The sequence below is a fragment of the Clarias gariepinus genome, chromosome 6 (genome assembly GCF_024256425.1).
Source record: "Clarias gariepinus isolate MV-2021 ecotype Netherlands chromosome 6, CGAR_prim_01v2, whole genome shotgun sequence".
Classification (NCBI taxonomy): domain Eukaryota; kingdom Metazoa; phylum Chordata; class Actinopteri; order Siluriformes; family Clariidae; genus Clarias; species Clarias gariepinus.
In genome coordinates this window covers 25,788,158-25,811,166 of record NC_071105.1, presented here as the reverse complement: position 1 = coordinate 25,811,166, position 23,009 = coordinate 25,788,158, and the positions used below count along the sequence as shown (strand labels likewise).

Below are 23,009 nucleotides of genomic sequence, written 5' to 3'. Positions count from 1 at the left end.
TTGAATCAGTTATAAGTAAGTGTGTATGTACAGGATGAGCGATATAGAGAATTTGAGTGTTAGCTAGTGAAATCTATGTGGTGGCACTGTGGCTTGTTAGTCAGCACTGTCACATCATACCTCCACGGTCAGAGGTTTGTGTGTGTGTGTGCGCGGGCGCACATGTTACCCTGCATGTTGGTATGTTTCCTACAAACAAACAACAAACATATGTGATGCAGGCTGACTGGTGATCCCGAATTACCTGTAGTATATGATTGGGTATGTGTGGGTGAGCTTGTGCCCTATGATGAGTTGGCATCCCATCCAGTGTGAATCATACTCAAATTGTAAGGGGGTCACAAACTTGGTAGCCACACTTTATAGAATTTCAGAAATTAGGCAAGAGTGTCATGAATTGTAAAACATTTTATGTTTTTTTACACATGAAAAGTGGTTTGAATCAGCTGCAAATATGTGTGTACAAAAAGGAGAGAGAAAGAGAGCGCTTTGTGTACAGTGCCATCTCCAAAAATGTAAATATGTTTAAAAGTAACATTTATTTCATATTTGAATTTAAAAAGTAAAACTCTTGTATATTCTAAATGTAAAGTGAAATATTTTAAACGCTTTTTGGTTTATTTTGATGATTACCCCGTACAGCTCATTAAATATTCTGAATTTTTTTTTATATAGATCTGTAAACCATAATCTTTGAAATATTGAAATATTTCAATCTTATCTAATAATCCTAGGATATATGAAAGTTACACTTAACTTTTTTTTATTAACTTTCACAATATTTAACTTTTTCGAGATGCAATTAATCTTATTAATCTTCTTAAATTGAGTGAATTTTTAGGGAGCCCTAAAGTCTCAAAAACTGTGATTTCTTTTCAATCTTGTACACACAAATTCTTATCTTGTGCAAACACGTTATTTATCTGTGTAAGGTTAAGAGGACTGAAGGCTTTTGCTTAAAAACCTTCAAAGTAGTTTCATTTACACTGACTAAATTTGTTTATTTCCAAAATATATTGGCAACACCAAGGCATTTGTTGCTTTATTTGTAGAGTTAATTTGCTTTGCTGTTATAAAGTGTGCACAAGATACATCACTAATTGTATTTCACATATCCATTGAGAACCAACAGTGTAAATGCAAATACCTTATCTGTTTATATGCATAAACATAAAGATAAAAAAGGCCTATAAAGATAAATAACTTGTGGGCACAAGATATAAATAACTGCACTGCACAATATTGTGTCTTTTTCTTAATGCACCTTTAAGGATTTTTGTGGATCTATAATATTTCAAGCACAACCAGGGGACTAGTTCAAAGTTCAAATCCAGTCCCGCGTTCTCGTATAATCTCGCGAGACTTTGAGACACGCCATCGTTCTCTCTGGCCCAAACCTGAGCAACGCCACGACACCCCTGCTGTGCGTGTACGCTTGATTGACACTCACACCGACCAATCACTGCGGTCCTTCGTGACGATATAGGCGGTGCACCAATCCGCTCCGTCAGTCTAAGAGGGTTGGGTTTGTTGACAGGAACTGTGACTGTGCTTTTGAAAAGCTTAAAGGAAAAAAGTGAAGGGAGCTTCGTTTTGCGCTTCGAGCCGTCGAAAATTAAACACCGTCGACGTGAATTATGACTCTGACGGCCGCCGTCAAGCAAAGATGCAATGGAGGTCAATAGTAGTGGGTCTTCTTGTGCTACGCGTGGCCCTGAACTGCATCCTGTGGCTCGCGTTCGGACTCGGACCCAGCTGGGGCTTTCACTTCCCGCTCCAGTTCAGCTTCAACTTGCACAAACACACAGAACCTCCGGCAGATGCAGAGCAGAGGACCAACAGCTGGTCGCAGCGAGTGTACGAGCACAGGGAGCACCTCCCGGTCGGAACCTGCTCCAGGATCAGGCAGAACACGCCGAAGAAGTCTTACCTGAGCTTCTTTAAGGACAGCAGGGACGAGTATGATAGGAAGTATGGCTCATTTCCCGACGCCCTCAAGATTAAAATGAAGGGAATGGCCAGGGACATGTTCTACTTCGGATATGACAACTATATGAAGTACGCGTTTCCTGAAGACGAGCTTAATCCCATCGCCTGCGAGGGCAGAGGACCAGACAAACTGAACCCGTAAGTTACCTCTGTGTGTGTGTGTGTGTGTGTGTTTGGGCACCACGTGACACTGGTTCTCAGCCATGCACCTAACCTACTACCACATTAAGGGAATCTGTACCAGGCCAGTGTGTGTGTGTGTGAGTGAGAGAGAAATCCTGTATATAAAGAGCAGGCATTGGTAAGGATGAGTAAAAATGGTGATGGAAAAATGTCTGTGATTAATCTTCACTCAAGGTAAAACTCAAAGAGAAATCTAACCTTTAACCTAAAGAAAAGTTTCCTAATAAAAACAAACCCTTGTCAAAAAGTACATATTCTGATTAAATAAAATAAAAAGTCAGCCTTTTGTTTAGAAGTTTGTACAGGACTGAATCTAATCTCTTGTGTGTGTCAGATCTTACTCTCCTCTACAGATCTCTGTGGTCCAAGCTCTCTCATTATCTCGTGAGACTCCAGCGAGTGCATAATGTCGTGTATCCCTCACAATATCACAGACCACCCATAGTTCTTAACAAACAAAACATCTTTTCTCTATGTACAGTGCTATGAAAAAAGTCTTTGGATTGAATATGTTGTTGCGTATTTGTCACACTTCAATGATTCAGATCATCAAACGCATTTTATTGTTACACAAAGACAGCCAGTGTAAATACAACATGCAGTTTTTAAATGATGATTTCATTTATTAAGGAAAAAAAGCTGTCCAAACCTACCTGGCCCTGTGTAGAAAAACAGGGCAATTTCCCTACTTGCCAAATAATGAAGGAACTGTGATAATTGCAGTTTTTGCCTCCGAGGGTGGCACAACCAGTTATTTGGTTTAAGGGCAATTGCTTTTTCACATAAGGCCAGGTAGGCCAGGTGTCGCAGCTGTTTTGCATAAAAAAAAATTAAATTGTCATTAAAAAAAACCTGCATTTTGTGTTTACTCTGGTTATCCATGTGTAATATTAAAATTTGTTTAATGATTCCAATCATTTAAGTATATCAAATATGCAAGAACAAATCAGGAATATAAGCAACAAACACTTTTTCACAGCACTGGCATCCTTTCAGTCAGTGAACTCCAGGTGTTTACATTTGTGGTTAGATTTTTTTTTTTTTTTTTTTAAATGCAGCTTTCTTCCGGCAAATCTTACAAATACTTGTTTGGCACAGTGTATTCCTCCAAAATGTCTATGGCTTTCTTCATTAAAGCATCATTACAGCTTTGATTGTTTTAAACTTGTCCTGATAGTGAATGTGGGTCTTTTTCAGCCACATCGTTATGGCCAAGACTGCTTAAAAATCCTCAAACACTCATATGAACTTTCCAGGCCAGGGGTATTATAACAACATTTCCATCCAAATCAAGTCAAGTCGATGCAGGGAATACAGGACTTTTTATGTGGTTTTCACTATTACAGGAACCTAATGTAATTGAAACAACTAATAAATTGTAAATTACATTTTATTATTTATATATTTAATATAATTGTTTGGAAATGAATTGGAGCGTTTTCTGTAATTTTTTTTTTCAGCTGTTACTTAATATCACTTCATAAATTAAATTATATGTGGTTTTGAATTTTAGCAGGATAAGTTTAGTTAAGTAACCACAAAACATTTTTAATTTATTTTAATGTTACCCGTCACAGCAACTACATACTGTGCTTGTTTTGTAGCCAAAGACCACATATCTTAGTTTCAGCGGAAGCGTGCTTTCATGCTACAGGGATTCCAGGCCATGTGACTGAAATGTGAACACTCCGTATGGTGCCCTGGCATGGATCCGCATACTATGCTGGAGTTCACTTGAAAAGGTGGTTTTGAGTGCCCACCTTAACATGTTTCGAATCAAAAATTAAAGCCAAATCTAGAGGACTGCTGGTTAAAAAAGACATCAGCGCCATCCGTCTTCTCCAAAATCTCATTGTGCGTGCAGCACCTGCCACAGTTCTCTTTTTCAAAAATACACCGCACAATACATAGCTAATAAAGTAGGAATGTACACAAGAGGGTCACTGCTGACATTTTATTTTTCCAAAACATAAAAAAATATTAAGGATAGCATGAAGGTTGAAAGTTGTACTCTTCTTTACTTTGTAAAGAACAATGGCTCACAAAACAACTAGGTGCATGCATACTGTCATTTGTTTTATAGGTGAGTGTAAAAACGCAAGTGTACAGGATATAGAAAAGTGTAACTAATGTGCAAGCATTCTTACTCTGGGATGATACAAAGCAGTCGTGCCTAGTGTGAACCAGCCCAAAACGCTGTTAAAAAATAAAAACTATGTTCACTGCTCTTACATGTGCCTCAGCTTACCTGCGATTAAAATCTACAATTATCTTTTTATCCCTGCTGAAGCATCACTCTTTAGCACCTGGTGATTTTTTTTTTTTTTTTTTTTTTTTTTTTTTGTGTACAACTTACTAACCCAAACCGATGATTGGGTGATCTGGACACAAAAAGTGTATTGCAGGATGTACTCTGGGACTTTTATTTTAAACTTTAATGTTTAATATAAACATTAAAAAAAAAAATCACATGATGTATCTATATGGCATCCTGTTTTATCTGCAGATCACCTCTCTTTTTCCTGTTATTTAAAAGTATAAAATAGTAAAAACGTGATGTTGAACCAATTATGTGATTCATCACCTGGACTAATCTGCTTTCACTGTCAGGTCAAACATCAACATAAACGACGTGCTTGGCAACTACTCCCTGACACTAATTGACACTCTTGACACTCTCTTGGTAAGTTCAGACTGTTAAACAAAGTGACATTTGTATCAAAGGCTTAATGCTTATGGATTTTAAATGCAGACTATTGATATCCTTATTAAAGTTCTGTAGATCTGAGTTGTACAATTTTGCATTTTGACCAGTTGGACCCTGGTATACATTATTATTACATTTCTTTTCAGTAATACAGTGTGTGAATCACGAATGGTAAAATAAGTATGGTTTATAAAGTTTACACAGTGAAGCATTTATTTCAGGATCTTTAATAATAAAGTGTGTTGTGATGGACCTGCTTGGGATCATGTTATTTCTACAGGTGCTTGGGAATGTGTCCGAGTTTCATCGGGCTGTCAAGCTGGTTATCGACACTGTCAGCTTTGACAAGGATTCCACAGTGCAAGTGTTTGAGGCCAACATCAGGTGAGCAATTTCTATACCTGTTTCATTGTTAATTTCTCAAAACAATCGGCTGAATAAAAAAAAAAAAGGAAAAAAAAAAGCAGGTTTGGGATGTCAACGCACCAATAACAGTACAGTGAAACCTTGGATCGCAAGTAACGCAGTTTGCGAGTGTTCCGCAACACAAGTAAAGATTTTTAATAGATTTTGACATGAAAAACAGCTAATCGTTTCCCCTGCTGGGTCTTAGTGCGCGTCTCTTACTGGTATAATCAACATCCGAGCATGTGTGTACTGTTTACCATAAAACTGTGACCACGAAAGACATATTTTATTTTGTGTTTTGCAGCAAAGGTTTGCTGTGTAAGATGAGAAGGGGGAGACGGGAGGGTCTAATTCTTCCTCTCCTCTTACTATAGATTCACACATATACACAGCGCCTGAGCGCATAAACGGAAACACTTATCTGTCGGGATTTCTTTTTACTTTTTTTAAAGGTAAAGTGCAGGTTATTATTATTTTTTCTTTTTACTTTATATTTTATATTAATTATTTCATGTATTCTTTTTTGGGGCTGTAGAACAAATAATTTAAGTTTCCATTATTTCTCATGGGAAAATCCGCTTTGATTCATGAGTGTTTTGAAATACGAACCCGCTTCCGGAACAAATTATGCTTGTAATCTAAGGCTCCACTGTAGAATGATCATGTAGACCACCAATCAAAAGTATAAATATTAAGCCTTTTAATTCCTTTGTCTTTTCTGATTTTTATTTCTCTCCCAATTGTAAAACAATGCTCCATAATATGAAATGATCTCCTTTGAACAGTTAAAGTTCTCCTCTGTTTTTTGGGGGAAAAAAAACATTATTGTTGTAGTGTCCTAACTTTTGACTGGTACTGTATGTAAAAGTGTATGACTTTTCATATAATGTAAGCACATTTGCCTGCAATAAAATATTATTTTTCCTTACTATAAAAACAAAACAGAATATTAAGTGTCTTAAGTGTGAAAAAACACATTAGCATATTAGTTTCTGGGTTTAAACTCTAGTAAGGCAAAAGCAGGGGTATTTAATGCTGCCCTTCTTACATGTAGGATTCTGAAAATATACTAGTATCGTTACTAGTATCGTTAGCCCATTTTATATTTAGTAACACTTTTTTATTTGTTTTTCTCCAACCTGTGGGGAAAATTGTCATGTGGTAGCTACGGTTCCGACTCTTTAGTGCACATCAGTTTCGTTAAAGCACACCAGTTTCATTAAAGGCACATCAAGGTCAAATCAGTGCATAGTCTGTAGTGTGCAAACACCATTTATCTTTTCCCAAGTTTCCCTGGCACAGCTGTACATTTTTCGTTTTGGTAGTTTTTCTAAATGGAAAAGAAGCTGGTGTTATGTGTGATGTATGGGCTTGAATGAACCATCATAACAGGCCTATACAGCAACACTTATGCAATGCGTCCGGTGTGAAGTCACGGTTACGCCTGGAAGGCAGGAGGATGTCTCTGGGTAAATGTGAGGTAACACCATTCTCTTCAATCACACAGATTGAGTCATAATTTTCTACTCTCACAAACATAATAGCTGCTTAAAAAAAATTAAATAATTATTATGGAAAAAATTATGGAGTAGTGTATTGAAATGGTGATTACTGGTTTCATTGATATATATTGTCAGTTTATACTGTACATGAAGAAGGACCTGGTTATCCACTTTATTGTTTATACTGACACTTATAACTTATTGTGTTTCATTAACTTATTGTGTTTAATGAAAGGTTGTTCATCTTAAGTACACAGGAAAAAAATATCTCATTGGATTTTTTCAACCCGCTTTTGTTCACACCATATTTACATTTTATTTGAAAACATGCAGTTTCAAAACTGTCCTGTGTCTAATATTCTCACCTGGGAGTTGAGATCAGGCTGTGTGGGGGGGAATTCTGTTCCTTTTGTATGATCAATTGGTAGAAGAGTCTGTAGGTAAATGTCCTGCTTTACAAGGTGTGAGCTCTTACTCATGCGAGTGAGTAGATGACTGGGAGGGCTGTTCTGATCTGCCCGCAGGTGAGGGTTTTATTTATTTATTTATTTTTGGCAGTGCATCCAAGCATGTATGTTGCAAAGCCAGGCTTAAAGGTGTTTCTGCTAACTTTTTTTAATGGCTAAATTGAGTTATGAAGAGTTAAGTTGTTAAGAGTTTACAGTGGTGGTGTACATTTGTTGCACCAAAAGACTGGTATCACTTAATAAATCAGTGCTTTTGTTAAATTTTGATGGTTTTCAATTTCTCCCTCAGGATCCTGGGAAGTCTAATCTCGGCTCACATACTTCTGACCGATCCCAGGCACCCTTTTGGAGACATAGGGCTGGAATATTACGATAATGAACTGCTGCATCTGGCCCATGACCTAGCTGTGCGGCTGCTACCTGCCTTTGAGAACACCAGCACTGGCATCCCCTACCCAAGGGTCAGATCTCTGTTCATTTAAATTAAAATTACAGTTTTTATTCATCACATACACAACCATACACAGTATTATATGCAGTGAAATGCTTACATGACTGTTTGTGACCTGAAAAAAAAAGAAAGAAAATAAACATCTAAACATTAGAATACAGTTCAGTCATAGTACTATAATACCGAAACTTAAGGGTGTTTTCACAATAGACATGATTGAATTGTACCGAGCCCAGGAATGATTGCCCACCTTCCCCTTCCCTGCTGGCCAACGTTGACATTGTTTTTGTTCTTCGTACTTGGGTACATTTGTGTATTTACACTTTTTGACACAGCAGGTGGCAGTGCCTCTCACGTGCCTTCCCACTTTATCAACCATGACTGTGTAGGTCAGAGAATGCGATTATGCATATGGAGATTTTAGAGGCCACAGACAGCACTGATGCTGTGAACAGCAATTTGTTTCCTTGATCCGGTGAAATTGGCTTCCATATCAGAGTATTCCATACTAAGCCCGAGACCAGCTCTTCAAGTTCCCGAGCCTGGAACGATTGTTTTCTTACTTATCAAAATGAACCAGATTTGGGGGTAACATGTTCTCAGAAACAACCCCTGGGACCCTAATGTGAAAACACCCTAAGTTGATTTTGTTACCATTCTAGTTTTTCTCCCTTTTTCTGCTTATGGTAATGTTATAGAGAGTTTTATGAATGAGTTACTAATCCTATTAATGGGAAAACTTGCATGGACAGGTGAACCTGAAAAGCGGCGTGCCTCCTGACAGCATAAACGAGACATGCACAGCCGGGGCAGGCTCTCTCCTAGTCGAGTTTGGTATCTTAAGCCGTCTGCTTGGTGACTCCACGTTCGAGTGGGTGGCAAGAAGGGCCGTCCGCGCTCTCTGGAACCTGAGGAGCAACCAGACAGGGCTCCTGGGTAAGGCCAGCTACAGGCTTTACATTTTACAAAAATCTCATTAAAGCAACATTTTTTTTTTTTTGTTAATCAGACATACATTTTGTCATAAGAGTAGGACAAGACAGGGTATACCTTAAAACATTGGGAAAAAAAGATCATGTTGATCAAAAATTATCATGTTCATTTAAATGTCTGAAGATAAAACCGTACTCTCTCTTATCTAGAAAGCACAGTCATCTTTTTTTCTTTATTAATGATTTGTCCTTCCTGGTGGTCCAGTGCTATACCTTTTCCAAGGCTGAACAGGTCGAGGGATGACACAAACTGCCCATAACCTCAGACAAGGCTGTAGACCGGCCATTGTAAATTTACAGTACACTTGTACGTAAGTGCAAGGTAGATGTACTTGATAAGGTAGCCAAAGAGTGCATGTTAATAATTTGCAGTGCTGGGAAGGTAGTGTTAAATTTCCGTGTTTCATTTTTACCGTATCTTGATTTCAGGGAATGTGGTGAACATTCAGACTGGCCAATGGGTTGGGAAGCAAAGTGGCCTTGGCGCAGGCATGGACTCGTTCTACGAATACCTGCTGAAATCTTACATTCTCTTTGGAGAAAAAGAAGACTACAAGATGTTCATGGCTGCTTATGAGAGCATTCAGAGCCACCTAAGGAGAGGGTGTGTATTTGATGTGCTCCTGTCATACATGAGTGCAGAGTGATTTCCATTCACCTCCTCATAAAAACACTTGGAACTAATGGAAACTTCGGAAACACACAAGATGTTTGATATTTGCAAAATAAATAGTAAAAATGTGATGCATGCATTTTAAAATAGTATTATAGACTTGTCATTTTTTATAGCAAACAGCAGCAGTTGCTGGTTATTGACTTGACCAATTCTCAAGGTAATCAGGATGCTTCCTAGTTAAACCAGTTATGGGTACCCGTCACAACAGATTGACTAGTTATCACTTTTGGCAAGTCATAGTATTGTTTGTCTTGCTTGCCTGTGATTATTTAATTGCATCTTCCTCAGAATATTTGCTTAAAAGAAGTTGATGAACCAGATGTATACTGTATTTGTACAATAACCCCTGTAATCTGTAAGATGTCGGATATGCTGGTTATAGTATTCTATTATATAGCGTATTAACCCCAGGGTAGGTTTAAAAATTGACACGATTGTAATAAAAACTTCAAGATTTTCTTAAAAGGAAATTTTTTAAGAGAGGTAAAGAACTAGAAGTGGGGTGGACAGGTGCATCAGTTTTCTCTGGCCAAACGATAAAAATGGCTTATTTGTAGGCCATAGGGCCCCTAAGATCTGGCCAGTCTCTTGTCGTGTATGTTTGTGTGTGTGAGGAGTGGATGCATGGTTTGGCCTGGTTGTCTTAGTAACACCTGTGGTTGCATGTCTGATTCATACACTGAGAATGTAACTCGACACCAGAATGCAGAACGAATGTGAAAATCCGGTTTTTATCAGGTTCCCAACAACCCTTGATGGCTTCTAAATGAATTGACCAAGTTCTTAATTTAAAGTTTATGCAAAAGATGCTGCTTTCCCGAGTTTAGTCTGGGTCGAGAGAGAGAGAGAGAGTGGCTGTCTCAGTGTGAGTCCACTGTAGAAACCCCAGTGCGTTTTGCATCAATGTCGAGATTGTTTTATTGACGATGCTGAATCTGTTCATAAATTGTTTGTGGGTGCATGTGCAGAATTCCTTAGAAAAGTAATAGTAAGCCATCACTGTTGGTATATACGGTACAAATGTAATGAACTGCCAAAGTTTTTGCAAAGAAAGTAATTGTGATGGAACATTTATTTATTTATTTATTTATTATTTTTTTTACAGGAGAGAGGCATGCAATGAAGGAGAAGGTGACCCTCCTCTTTATGTAAATGTGAACATGTTTAATGGACAGATCATGAACACCTGGATTGACTCTCTTCAGGCATTTTTTCCTGGACTGCAGGTCTCGTATTCTGATTCTCTTTCATTTCTAACGCATAATGGATGCCCTGAGGTTTTTACTGAAAACCTTGCACTCACATTTTCCGCCAAAAAACATTATCTAAATTCTTCTGTTATTCCTTTCCACAAAATATAATTTGTAAACGTCAGTTTTAATTACTCTAGTAACTGGAGAAAGTGGTTTAAGAAAAGCTGCTTATCTCCTCTGCACCAACACTGCTGAGACATTCCCAACTCAGTTCCCAAACTGAGCACAAGCCCTTAAAATGGGCATATATTTTATCACCATAAGAAAAAAAATCACCTTGAGTTATTTGTTTATCATTCTTCACGGTTTTGTCTTTTTTTTTTTTTTATAATTTTTTTTTATGCTGGTTTACAGTAAATTGGGGTTAAAACCATGATTTGGTCTTGTATCTGGCAACCCTGGATACCTTGTAGGCAGGTCATTTGTTTATTATTGGTTTGGCACCCTTGTGGTCATAGGATCTTCATTTGCATGTCCCCAGGATGTCTGTAGAGCAGGATAAATGTCCTAGTACATATTTAAGAGGTCATTCTTTTTTTTCATCCTTCCATTTTTATTTTTCAGGTTTTAAATGGAGACGTGGAAAACGCCATTTGTCTCCATGCCTTTTACTATGCAATCTGGAGGCGTTTCGGGGCATTACCGGAAAGGTACAACTGGCAGCTGCAGGCTCCAGATGTGCTCTTTTACCCTTTAAGACCTGAGCTAGTTGAGTCCACATACCTGCTGTATCAGGTACAAACACTTGTTTTAATTTTCTGTTTGCTACGATGTTTTTAACTCTCATTGGCTATTATTTCTGAAAGAAGCCCTAAAAATAGCAGATTCCATCACTGGGAACTAGTATGAACAAATATTTGTCTGAGCTTTAAAATGTCATGAGATTTTAAACTAGGCAGTGATTTAAGTGCAAATGAAGAGTCCGTTTGGGCACGTAGAAATATTCAGTATTTTATTTGCATGTTCTATGAATATGGCACACCCTGGTTCACCACAGGTCTAGTATTCATAATAAACACTGCACTATTGAACACCAGTAAAACGGAAATAACTTCTTGGAAGGGGTACCTTTAACATTTCATAAGAATCCAGGCATCTGAAGTAAGAAACATCAATCTGTCTTTATCTGTGAGGTCTGTGTAGGATTTGTTGAAGCTGTATTTTAGTTTTTAGTTTTTTAGAAATTTAAAATGAAAAATTATTCAACTCTGCATAACCTAGTTATTAAAATAGAAAGATTAAATTGACTTGGTGTAATATCAGAGTCTTAGGAAATTGGAAGCAAATATGAATTTAATAGATTTTTTTTTAAATTGTTTTTTTTACTTTCTCAAAGGCCACCAAGAATCCTTTCTATTTACATGTCGGCATGGACATACTTCAGAGCCTTGAAAAGAATACCAAAGTCAAGTAAGCATCATAAGGATTCTTTCGAGCACACACATGGGAATGAAATGTCCTGAATTCTAGATTTCCTTACAAAATGGATAATCAGTATGTTTTTATACCTGACTGTACTTTGCAGATGTGGCTATGCCACACTCCATCATGTCGTAGACAAGTCAAAGGAGGACCGCATGGAGAGTTTTTTTCTCAGTGAGACCTGCAAATATCTGTACCTGGTATGTGCATATGTCCCTTAATAAATTTGTCTTTCTTACGGTCTTTACATACCAGGTACAAGGAAATAAATGGTACGAAAGAAAAGTGAAAAACAAGTAACTATACTGTACCCAAACACAATCAACATGCGGTTTATAATGCCAATAAATATAGAATTTCTCTGTTGTAGCAGGACAGTGGCAGAAAATGGGATATCTACTTATACTCAGACACCTGGTAATAAACTAACATTGCGTTACGCTGCATGTCAGTGCACACTACTCTCGGACTGTCCGACTGATAACTTGCTACTTGCAAATAACAAACCAACACAGCTGTGTAAGGCTAAAAACGCAAGTAGAAAAAAACTAGTAAGGTATAAACACAGCAATGTCATAATGAAACTCTTCGGCTGTCAGTCTTCAGACACTGTCCTTGTGCTGGTTGTTTTTGTAATTTAAGTCCATTTTATCAAGAATAACTACATTAGCTGAAACAAATTTTATAAAGCATTTTCCAAAAATCCAAGATTTGAAAAAAACACTTTATCTTGATGTGCTTTCTTTCAACAACTTTCCACAAAATGCTATGATTCCAGACTGTAACATCCACCAGCACATTCATATTTTTCTGATTATACCTTTAATTAACACCCATGTCTGTTGCTACTTTATGTTGACCTTCCACAGCTTTTTGATGAAGACAACCCTCTGCACAAGTTTGCGAGCAAATACATTTTCACAACAGAAGGTCACGTAGTGCCCATAGATCCCCGTTTCAGACAGAAAAGCTGGGAAGAACATGTCCCATGTAAGGAGTTCACCAAGGAACCTCCAGCCAACATCAGCAATGTAAGCATACAGTGTGTGAAAATGTTTATCAAATGCTGTGGTTTCTTTGTTAACATGCATGTTTGTTCACTGGCTAAAGTTCACAAACCTCAGATATCAGCAGTTGACAGCAACAGTGCACTTGAACGGTAGTTTGCCATGAAGCAGAGCCATGGGGTTCAAAATCAAGCTAAATGCATTTCTAATTAATCCTTAAAGCTTTTCATAAATCTTCAAATTGAGACGTGTCTCTTGAGTGGGATTAATCTAAAATTTCTATTGAAACCCAAAATGCCCATGCTCTTGCAGTCAAAAAAAAATGCCTAAATTTTTTTTTTAGTTTTATTATAGAAGTACAATATTATAAATACTTTTCCCAAAGCATGATAAGAATATATCTAAGCATTATAAGCACATATTATAAGCACGTTTTATGTAAAAAAAAATATATATATATATAAATTTTTTATGATCAGATAATAAGTGTACATTTGTATTTCTTGTAGTGCGAGCGGATCTCTGAGGAGCGCCGCTATGGTCTTCCCCTGAAGAGTGTGTACATGAGACAGATTGACCACATGGTTGGCCTTTTGTGACCTCATCGCCATTCGGCTGGAGTTTAATACACAAGCTTAACCCTCTGGAGAGGTTTAGCAGCATGGCTGTCCAAACTGAGAATCTTTTTTTTATTATTATTGTTTGTTTGCACAAGAACCTCAACAGCTCAGTGGTCCAGCACTTTTTTCTTGTGCTGATTAGTCTAGAAAAACCTTGAACTTGCATTCATTGTAAGATTCTTTAACAAAGATATCATTTGAAAAAATATGTCATAAATCAGGATATTTCCACATTATTTTTAACATTGTTAATTGTGAATTGCCATTAAGTTTGTCCAGTTGGTATTTTACAAATTAGCCTGCATTCCACTCCTTAAAGTTTTCAACTTCGCTCTTACAGTTTTTTTCCTTGTGTCACCCACATAAGGGTGTATATTCCAGTAGTTTACTGAGGGATCATCACTCAACATCAGTGTAGACTTCAGCTCGTTCATGTTCTTTCCAAACATGCCAAGATCTAGATAGAAATAGATCTTAGTTTTACATACATCTGCAAAGATTCCTGCAAGAAGCTCATCATGTGATGTACATTACACACGTCTGACTCATGACGGGAAGTCTTCGAGAGCGTGAACCTTATTTGTAGCATTTTAGCTTTGTAGGATTGTTTCCAACATTTGTTTCAGTGTCAAAAATCTTTATTCAGGGCTGACTGGTGCTTTAAGAGTAGCAGTGTTTTTGTTCCATGATTTATATTCTGCATTTCAGTGCCAAATTTTATTGTAGAAACGGACCCTAGATAGTTTTTGTTGCATTTTAAGCTTGTCGTTTGCTCCCTCGTGAATAGTCGAGCTTAGCTTAAGCTGTGGAGAAGTTTTAACAAGCTTGCACCATGTGCCTTTCGAAAAACATGCCGCAAATGAAACTGTTTACGAGACCTTTATTAACTCAGCAATACCTTGTTGTTCTGTGCTTTTGCTGTTGACTTTGCGTTGTGTTGCAGTGCCACAGCACAGACAAGGTGAACTTCTTTTCCACTGCAGCCATCTGAGTGTCTTTTAACCTTCCCCCGTATTATATTTCTGTTGCAATGCTGCGGTTAATTTTTATTTTATTTTTTTGTCTTAAGTCTCACTCATATTCATGGTGATGGAATAGCTGCATCATGTGGTGAGTGTGTGCCTTATACAATCTCTGGCTCGTCCTCAGGATCAACTTTTTATCATGATGTATTCATACAGCAACATTTGGTATAGGACTGTCGTGAATGTTGTATGAGAACTTGAAAGTATTGGTGAACGTTTATATTGATATGTGATTTCAGAACAAAGCCAAAAAACGGATTTGGGGTTTTCTTAAGGGGCTATCGATCAACACTTCATCAGAGAATTTTACTTCTCTAATCTTGTATATGGACTTTTATCTTGATTGATTGATTTTATTTGATTAACTTGATGGTCGATGTCATTGTTATGATTCCCTAACCATCACTGAGTGATGTTATGGATTGCATATGTGGCTAATGTAAGATGGAAATCATATGTGATGTTTCAAACTTAATTGAATAAATGTGCAATGAGATGTTTTAAGGGCTTCCTAAAACTAACACAACACTGAGTTTTATTAATTTCTGACATGTTATAAATTATATAATAGCAAAGGTTATTTTGTATATCTCAGCCATGGTAAAATTTACTTGTCCATTTCCACAGATGGTCAAATTAATAAAATAAAACTTCTAAGGTGCATGATCAGTAAAAAGTTTGGACACACTTTTTAAATTCCGTTAGTCTTTCCTGAATTTTATTTTTCTCTAAACTGTAAAGCAATAATCTCCTTTCAACAGTTTATATTGATGTTTTGACTTGTACTCTGTAAGCCTTAATAGCTCCATCACAACTCTAATTTGAGGTGCTGTTCATTTGTGATTTTTCAGGCTGGTGACTCTAAATGTAAGTGTCCTCTGCATCAGAGGTAAGGTTTTGTCTTGGTTTCCTGAGATGGTCATCATGAGAGCCAGTTACATTATGGTGCTTAATGGGTTTTGCAAATGCATGTGACAATACTGTTCTTAAATGAAATATTCCAGAACAGCTGGCCTTTGTGGCTTAAAATAACAACTGACTCTTGTTGTTGTTTGTTACTCTATTACCTAATTCCATATGTGTTATTCACTTATTACAGTATTGTTCTAGAATGTAGAAAATAAATCCAATCTTGTGTCCAAACTTTTGACTGGCATTATATTTTAGCTGATCAACACTTTTGTTTTGTTGGGGAGCGGGTGGGGGGTGGGAGAGATTTACAGGAATGGTTTAAGAAGTGTATAAAAAAGGAACTGACTCTCATACTCGGAGTCACCAGAACTAAAGTCAGTTGAACACCAAGAGATTTTTGACTGAAATGTTCTCAAGAAATCACTTGGATATGGAATATCTTTTATGAATAATTGTGTTCATTCCTGCAGTACAGTTCCAGGAACTTTTATGCAGACATACAAAAAGTAAACAGAAACCCACAGTTCCCCCAAAACACACACACTATTCTGTGTGGCCTCTAGATATTATGGTGCCGGAAAATCCCAGATGATGAGCAATTTCTGAAATGCTCATAACAACCATGCCCGGGTTAAAGTCACAGAGATCACACATTTTTCCCATTCTGATAACTGAAATGCTTGACCTGTATGTGTGAAACGACTTCAATAATTTTGTAAGTATTTAACATACTGTAACTTCTGTGGGTTTGTTTATTAGATATTTGTTACATTATAAACCTGTGAAGGCAGCTAGATGTGTGTGAAATGATACACAAAGAAAAATCATATTGCAAGATTTGTGTCTACAGAAGCTTTATTGTTTCTTTTAACACAGTATTTTTTTATGCTCTTGTCCACATTTTTTTTATAAAGCCAAAAGAAGAGAGCCTTGATATCCTGTGCAATTTCTCAGCTCAAACTACACTGAACATCATTAAATTACATGATCTACACATCTTCAGAACATAGTATTTTATAGCTAAAGTTTTTTTTTTCAATACAATGTGATTTGATATTGTAATCGAATACATAACTGAAATGGAAAATTCTCATAAGTCAATAATATCAATATCACCTACGCTGCTTGCAATGCAACATGAGTGGCTATGTTTTAGATGTCATTTTAATGAAGTGCATATGCAGGTGTTTAAAAAAGATACCTTGCACCAAAATCCGAGCCCAAGATACAGTACCCTGCATAAAAGTATAACAGCTGTGAATCTAATAGTCCTTAAAAGGCCCTTAACCTGAAAGAAGCTACCATGACAAAAGAGCGTCGCAGCTTCATAATGCAGATGTTAACATGCTGCTACAATTATGTGTCTACTGTAAGACACTATTGGGACCCTGTGACTTTCTATGTTTTTTATTTTATTGGAATAAGGAAAGACTTCAGCAGCAGTATATACCAGGTTCTCTTTCTAGGGTCTAGGTGTGTTTGAAATGTAGAACACTTTGTCATCTTGGAGAAAGAAAATATAGATGCCCTTCATGCCTAGGAATAAAGAATAGAATTAAATATGTTGGGTTTCCAGAGTTTCATTTCATATAACGTTATATTGACACAACATGGGGTGTAAATCCTTACAGGCCGTAAGTATTGTTTGGCCAATGCAAACACTTCATTTGTGTGATTTGGTTATTTTTATATTTAATCATATCTGGATATCCTGAATTTCAAATATCATTTATAAATGGCATTTTGTACCATGTAGTATGTGTTTACAGGTTGATTATATCACATTATAAATAATAGAATATTACTAAAAAAAAGGGAAGTAGAGGCCATTATATTCGCTATAGCTACCATAACATTTTGTTTTTGTGCCACAGCATTAATAATACCACTATAATACTGTACATTTTTTCATACCAAATTACCTTTTTGCTTTTATCCTATCAGCTGTAGTTTAAAAGCATTTTACTTTTTCTCAAGAGTGGGAAACACAAGAGTGTTTAAAAGAGACCACAGTCCTTGAGGTTTTCTTTGATGATAATGTCTGTCACGGCATCGAACACAAACTTGACGTTCTCCGTATCTGTGGCACAGGTCATGTGTGAGTAGATTTCTTTGATGTCTCGCCGCATGTTCAAGTCCAAGAACTGCACCTTAATGTAGTTACCGGCATCTTCATATGTGTTTGGTCCTATACAGAATAGTAGGACAATATGTTACCTTGTTAGTATTAAAACTATAATCAGATTAAAGACTTATTAAGTAGACACTACATCATGGGAGATGCCATCAAAACTATGTCATGTTAACAATGTGATATTTCGAATTCCTGTTACAGGCGATACAAGATGGGAACAAAATGAGCCAGCTCCAACTTTAACTGCCTTGTCAAGCAGTTAATTTGTTAGCCAGTGTTTCTACATATACATTGTACTGTGTAACCTGACGATAATCAAGGTATTGTAAACAGTGAATGAATAGTCAAGCGCAAAAGTATTTGAACAGCTAAATAACTTTCATATTTTTTGTCTATGTGCACCACCACAATGCATATAAAGCAATTGGTATGTGATTGAAGTGTAGACTATAACCTGTAATTCAATGGCTTTAATCAAAATATTGCATTACCATATGAGATTGATTATCTAAACAACTCATCGTCAGAAAACTAAAGATGATCACACAACTGCTTAATTGTTAAAGTAAAAACACCTGATGGATTCATTTCAACAGAGGCGAAATTATGAAACTTACTTTGTCGTCCAAACACTTATGGACCTAACTTATGGGCTTTATAGGGGGCAAAATGTGTGATGGACTAGGATGAAAAGCATCGTTTTTTAAATGATTGCTAGAATTACCATCATATTCAGGGAAGCACATGCTTAAATGGGCTTTCTTAATCTTCTCAACGAAGACATCTTTCTTGTTGAGGAAGAGTACAATGGAAGTAGTAGCAAAGTAGCGGTGGTTGCAGATACTGTTGAACAAGTGGAGACTTTCATGCATTCGGTTCTACAAGGGACAAAAAGAAAGTTTTTTTTTCCATGATTATCAAGGCTTCAGCTGAAATTTGAACAAATCAGAAAGCAATCCCTGAAGGTTGACATTAGCATTCATGTGATCTTACCACTTCATCATCCTCCACCAGCACCATGTCGTAAGCACTCAGAGCAGCAATGAAGATGATGCAGGTAACGCCTTCAAAGCAATGGATCCATTTCTTCCTCTCAGAGCGCTGGCCTCCTACGTCAAACATCCTAAGCACAAACGTTAGTGAGATGTTCTCTAGTCAGTGATGTCTTCACAAACAGTCTTCTAAAACTACTATGTACAGTGTTATGCCAGCGTTATCATTGCTAATAACAACCCAACAACATAAGGCAATCAAGACCATGCAAACGTCTCCCCTCTAACAAATTTTTTGTGTGTTTTGTTAGCTTGTACCTGAAGTTGAGGTCCTTAAAGGAAAACTGGGTCTCGATGATACCAGTCGTCTTAACTCGAGATCGCAGTACATCCTGCTCAGTTGGGACATAGCCGGGCTGGATCAATCTTTCCAAATCATTCAAATAACTAAATGATAGAGGGAGTTTTATGGTCACTGGTTTTTATGTCACTGATAAAATTTTTGGAGACATTTAGATGCTTCTAAAAATGTGAATAGGCCACTAAGGGGCTTCTAATCCAACTAGGAGAGTATAAACTATATGGGCAAAAGTTTGTGGACACATAACCATCACGTCTGTACTGTATGTAAGCCTTCCCTAAACTGTTTCCAAAAATTTGGACAAAAAAGCACAGTTGTATTAGGCTGCCTTTGTATGCTGTTGCATTATGATAACTGGAATGACGGGTCCCAAGCATGTTCCAGCATGACTCGCCCCTGTACATCAAGGGAACTGGCCTGCCAAGTTTGCAAATAAAAACTCAAGTAGTCTGCACAAAGCCCTGACCTCATCCCCACTGAACACATACCAGGCCTCCGCTCTAACATCAGTACATTTAGTGGAAATTCTTTCCAAAATAGTGGTGGTTATTGTAACAGAATTAATTAAACGTTTAGATTTTTTTAAATTATTAAATGTCCACAAATGTTTAACCATATAACAGTTTTTTTTTTTTACTGATTAAACAGTGATATTAAAACATACTATCCAGCCGAGTCATTGAGTTGGTATTCTGAGGCTCTGTCGAAGCATGCTTGGATGCCAGTGTCTTTCCACAACTGCAGTATAATATCAGACAGCTCCTTGGGCATGGTGCCTTCTTCAATCGTGTCAGCTAAATGCATTAGCTTCCTGGCATTGTCCTGTAGAACAAAATGCATACACACAAAGCTGGTTGTACAGTATACTGTCAGAAATATTCAACATATTTTATGTACAATCATAATGAGAAACTTTCGGTCACATGATATCAAGACCTGCTGGGCAGCATCTCCATAGCTAATGTTGAGGGTGTTCATAGCTTTTACAATAGCCATGATCGACTGCAAGGTGTTGCTGTAGATGATGGTGATAAACTCCAGGCACTCTTCTAGGGAGTAACCATCTTTATGGATAATTCTGTAGAGAAAACAGACACATATATGAAGGAATGCATATTTTGAAACTAAAAAACAAAGAACTATTTATTTCCTAAACACTTACTTCATCTGTTTGACAATTGTGCTTTTTCCTGACTCGCCAGCACCTGTGAAAATGTAATGCAAAGTAATAAAGGTTTGAGATTGAATATGTTTAATATACGTTAATAAGAGAGATCATTAAAAGAAAATTAAGAGAAATTATATTAATCAACTGAATAACTAATTCAAGAACAACTTGGTAAAATCACCACTTTTCAATTACCATCAACACACTAAACGCACTAAATCTACTAAAAGCAGCTGTGCAGAACATAGCATTGTTGATTTTGGGCTATTTTTTATTTAAACACGAAGAGTCAATGTCCCAGGTACCCAAAACAAGGTCACTTGTCCATTTGTAAAACTGGACCACAAATCCCTCACATTAGTCCACTTTCACTAGGTCTCACTTGACTAAATTTTAAAGGGCGTCTATGTTGTTAATTGGTCGTTACTCAGAGTGATTAGGTAAAGGACAGGAGAAAATCCATATGTGTTTCAATTTGCTGGTTCATTTAATCAAGTAGCTTGCATTTACCCGAAGGATAATTCATTAATCAGCTAGCAGGGCGTTTTCATTCTTTAATGTTCCATTGCTATTTAAATTAAACGATGATTTTCCCCGCATTGAAAGTCACTTTATAAAAGGTCATAGCAATGATTATCTGGCGAAATTTACATGTACACAAAAATATATCTTCGACATGCAGTGAATGTATATTAATGAAGTTCTGTGTAGCTTTTTCTGGTCTCTGTGACTACATTCACTACATGTAGTACAAAAAAAACTACATTTTTTACATATTCAATTTTGCTGAGGCAATTCAATCAATTTGGAATTCATCCAATCTAGAAAAGTTCCTCTCCTTCTGTTTCATCTACTGTATACCTCTATCAGGACTACAATAAGAGGCTTGAGGATCATTACCTTAGCACTAAGCCTCTCAAAGCTGATGTGTACAAGAACTCATAGAGTTTCTTATCCTTGACCTAGATCCACACAAGTCAAATTCAGTACAGAGGGGGAAATCTGTCTGGTGTCATTTTTTTAAGATACATTCTTCAGTAAAGCTCATTTTCAAAAAACATAAAACGTCCTGCTGCTTTAACAAAAACCAGTGGAAATCTCCAAATATGTCCAGCCATATCATTTAACAGGTCTGTAAGTATAATATTTAGACCTATAATCCATCTCTATAAACTCAAGCTGCTAACTCAGGTACTGTTCTACGCCCCAGGCATATAGGCTCAGAGATCCTTACCTAGTAACAGCAGTTTGACAGTCCTGGCATCCTTGTCAGCATCTTCCTTTAGCTTCTTTTCTAGCTCACGGGAGTGTTTTTCCTCAGCGCTTGCCCCAGCCCCCATGTTCACTATAAAATTAGTGGGAATGTAGAGCCACTAAACTTGCCTCCTAGGCCCAGCAAGTGTGGTCAACTATGCAGTTCTCACCTACACTGGCTCCCTCTCTATGGTGAGTTGACCAGTTGTTTGGTGCCTTAGAGGGATTTGGGATTTTGGGTATGTGGTTGACCACCTGGGGGTGAATGGCCAATGAGGAGCAAGGACAGAAACATGCTGGGTGGGGGATTGACACCAGGTCACCTGAGATTTAGGTAGAATATGATGTGGTCAGCAAAAGGTGTTAATCTAAGGGCTGTCATCTGAGGCACATTGAAGCTGGCTGAGGAGAGTGAATGGCCAATATATTTTGTGCTGTTTGTGAGTCTTAGAAATGTTGAGTCTTTACGTACATACATATACATACATACATTACACTACATTACATTAAAGAAATAGAAGCAAATGTTTTTAAACTGCAACAGGCTGCAAAGTGCTGAAATTGAGTGCTGAAATTGATTGTTTAGAAACAAACTTAGCAGCAACCTCGTCTCCCCTCTTGTCTGTTCCAACCAGTCGTCATTCAGTATCATAGTATATAATTAAATTAAGTAAGTAAGATGGTTTTTTTTCATGCTTAAATTATTTGCATGTCTCAAACAAAAAGCATTGATCTGAAACTACTTGGGTACATGGACTGGAAAGAAAAAAAAGGACAAAAAACCTACCAAAAATGAGAGCCAAACAAGTTTTCCAGGAAGCCTGTAGAACTATTCCTCAAGACTAAATAAAAGAAAGGAAAAATACAAGAAAGGTTAGTTCTTTAAAAGCAAAATATTATACTATACAGTATATATCATATATATTTAATAAATCATGCTATTGTAATGTTACCTTGTTATATTATTACTTATGGAATTAGTGTTTCAAAAGATCAACTTTAACCTAAAACTCCTGTATATATATGTGTGTGTGTGTGTGTGTGTGTGTGTGTGTGTGTGTGTGTGAGAGAGAGAGAGAGAGAGAGAGAGAGAGAGAGAGAGAGAATGTTTGAAGAATGACATAGCACAGACAGTTCTTAGATTTACAGTAATACTCAGCCACTCCCACGTGGAAACTTTAACTACTCCTTATTTCAAGTATATCTCTCTGTATTACTTGCAATTCTTGTAACTATTCACATCCTTGAAAGCTACAGTATAACTGATTACAGGCCAGTAGCTCAAAATTTTATGACAATGATAACTTTGTTTAATAAGCCAGATATGAACTCTATGTATAAAAATCTTCTTGTTCATGGACCTGCTCTCTCTGTTTAATGAATAAAAAGACAGTAAAAATTACTACTTTTTTTTTATATTTCAATTAGCTCTACACCAAACTGCCATCACAGTGAAAGTTTAATACCAGTGCAAATGTCACTGTTT

The 23,009-nt window shown here is 37.0% G+C and overlaps 2 protein-coding genes across 3 annotated transcripts; one reads left to right on the top strand and one right to left on the bottom strand.

Moving 5' to 3' along the window:
- Window positions 1–1,417: 1,417 nt before the first annotated feature.
- Window positions 1,418–14,008, top strand: edem1 (ER degradation enhancer, mannosidase alpha-like 1). Its single transcript, XM_053498940.1, has 12 exons — window positions 1,418–2,127; window positions 4,783–4,855; window positions 5,160–5,263; window positions 7,546–7,717; window positions 8,460–8,643; window positions 9,129–9,303; window positions 10,481–10,601; window positions 11,193–11,363; window positions 11,965–12,038; window positions 12,154–12,250; window positions 12,920–13,081; window positions 13,567–14,008. Exons 1-12 carry the CDS (start codon window positions 1,667–1,669, stop codon window positions 13,654–13,656), a joined length of 1,884 nt encoding a protein of 627 aa, XP_053354915.1. The 5' UTR covers window positions 1,418–1,666; the 3' UTR covers window positions 13,657–14,008.
- Window positions 14,009–16,451: 2,443 nt separating this feature from the next.
- gnat1 (guanine nucleotide binding protein (G protein), alpha transducing activity polypeptide 1) lies at window positions 16,452–21,708 on the bottom strand. Of its 2 annotated transcripts, none has more exons than XR_008360802.1 (9): window positions 21,504–21,708; window positions 20,264–20,306; window positions 20,038–20,179; window positions 19,766–19,923; window positions 19,059–19,187; window positions 18,742–18,871; window positions 18,473–18,626; window positions 17,537–17,802; window positions 16,452–17,150 (listed from the first exon to the last, which is right to left on the bottom strand). XR_008360802.1 is itself a non-coding variant. In XM_053498375.1 (9 exons), the coding sequence occupies exons 1-8, from the start codon at window positions 21,607–21,609 to the stop codon at window positions 17,612–17,614; spliced, it is 1,053 nt and encodes a 350-aa protein (XP_053354350.1). In that variant the 5' UTR covers window positions 21,610–21,708; the 3' UTR covers window positions 16,452–17,150; window positions 17,581–17,611. The 2 variants fall into 2 exon arrangements, 1 of the variants encoding a protein (XP_053354350.1); XM_053498375.1 differs by having other exon boundaries at window positions 17,581–17,802.
- Window positions 21,709–23,009: the final 1,301 nt, after the last annotated feature.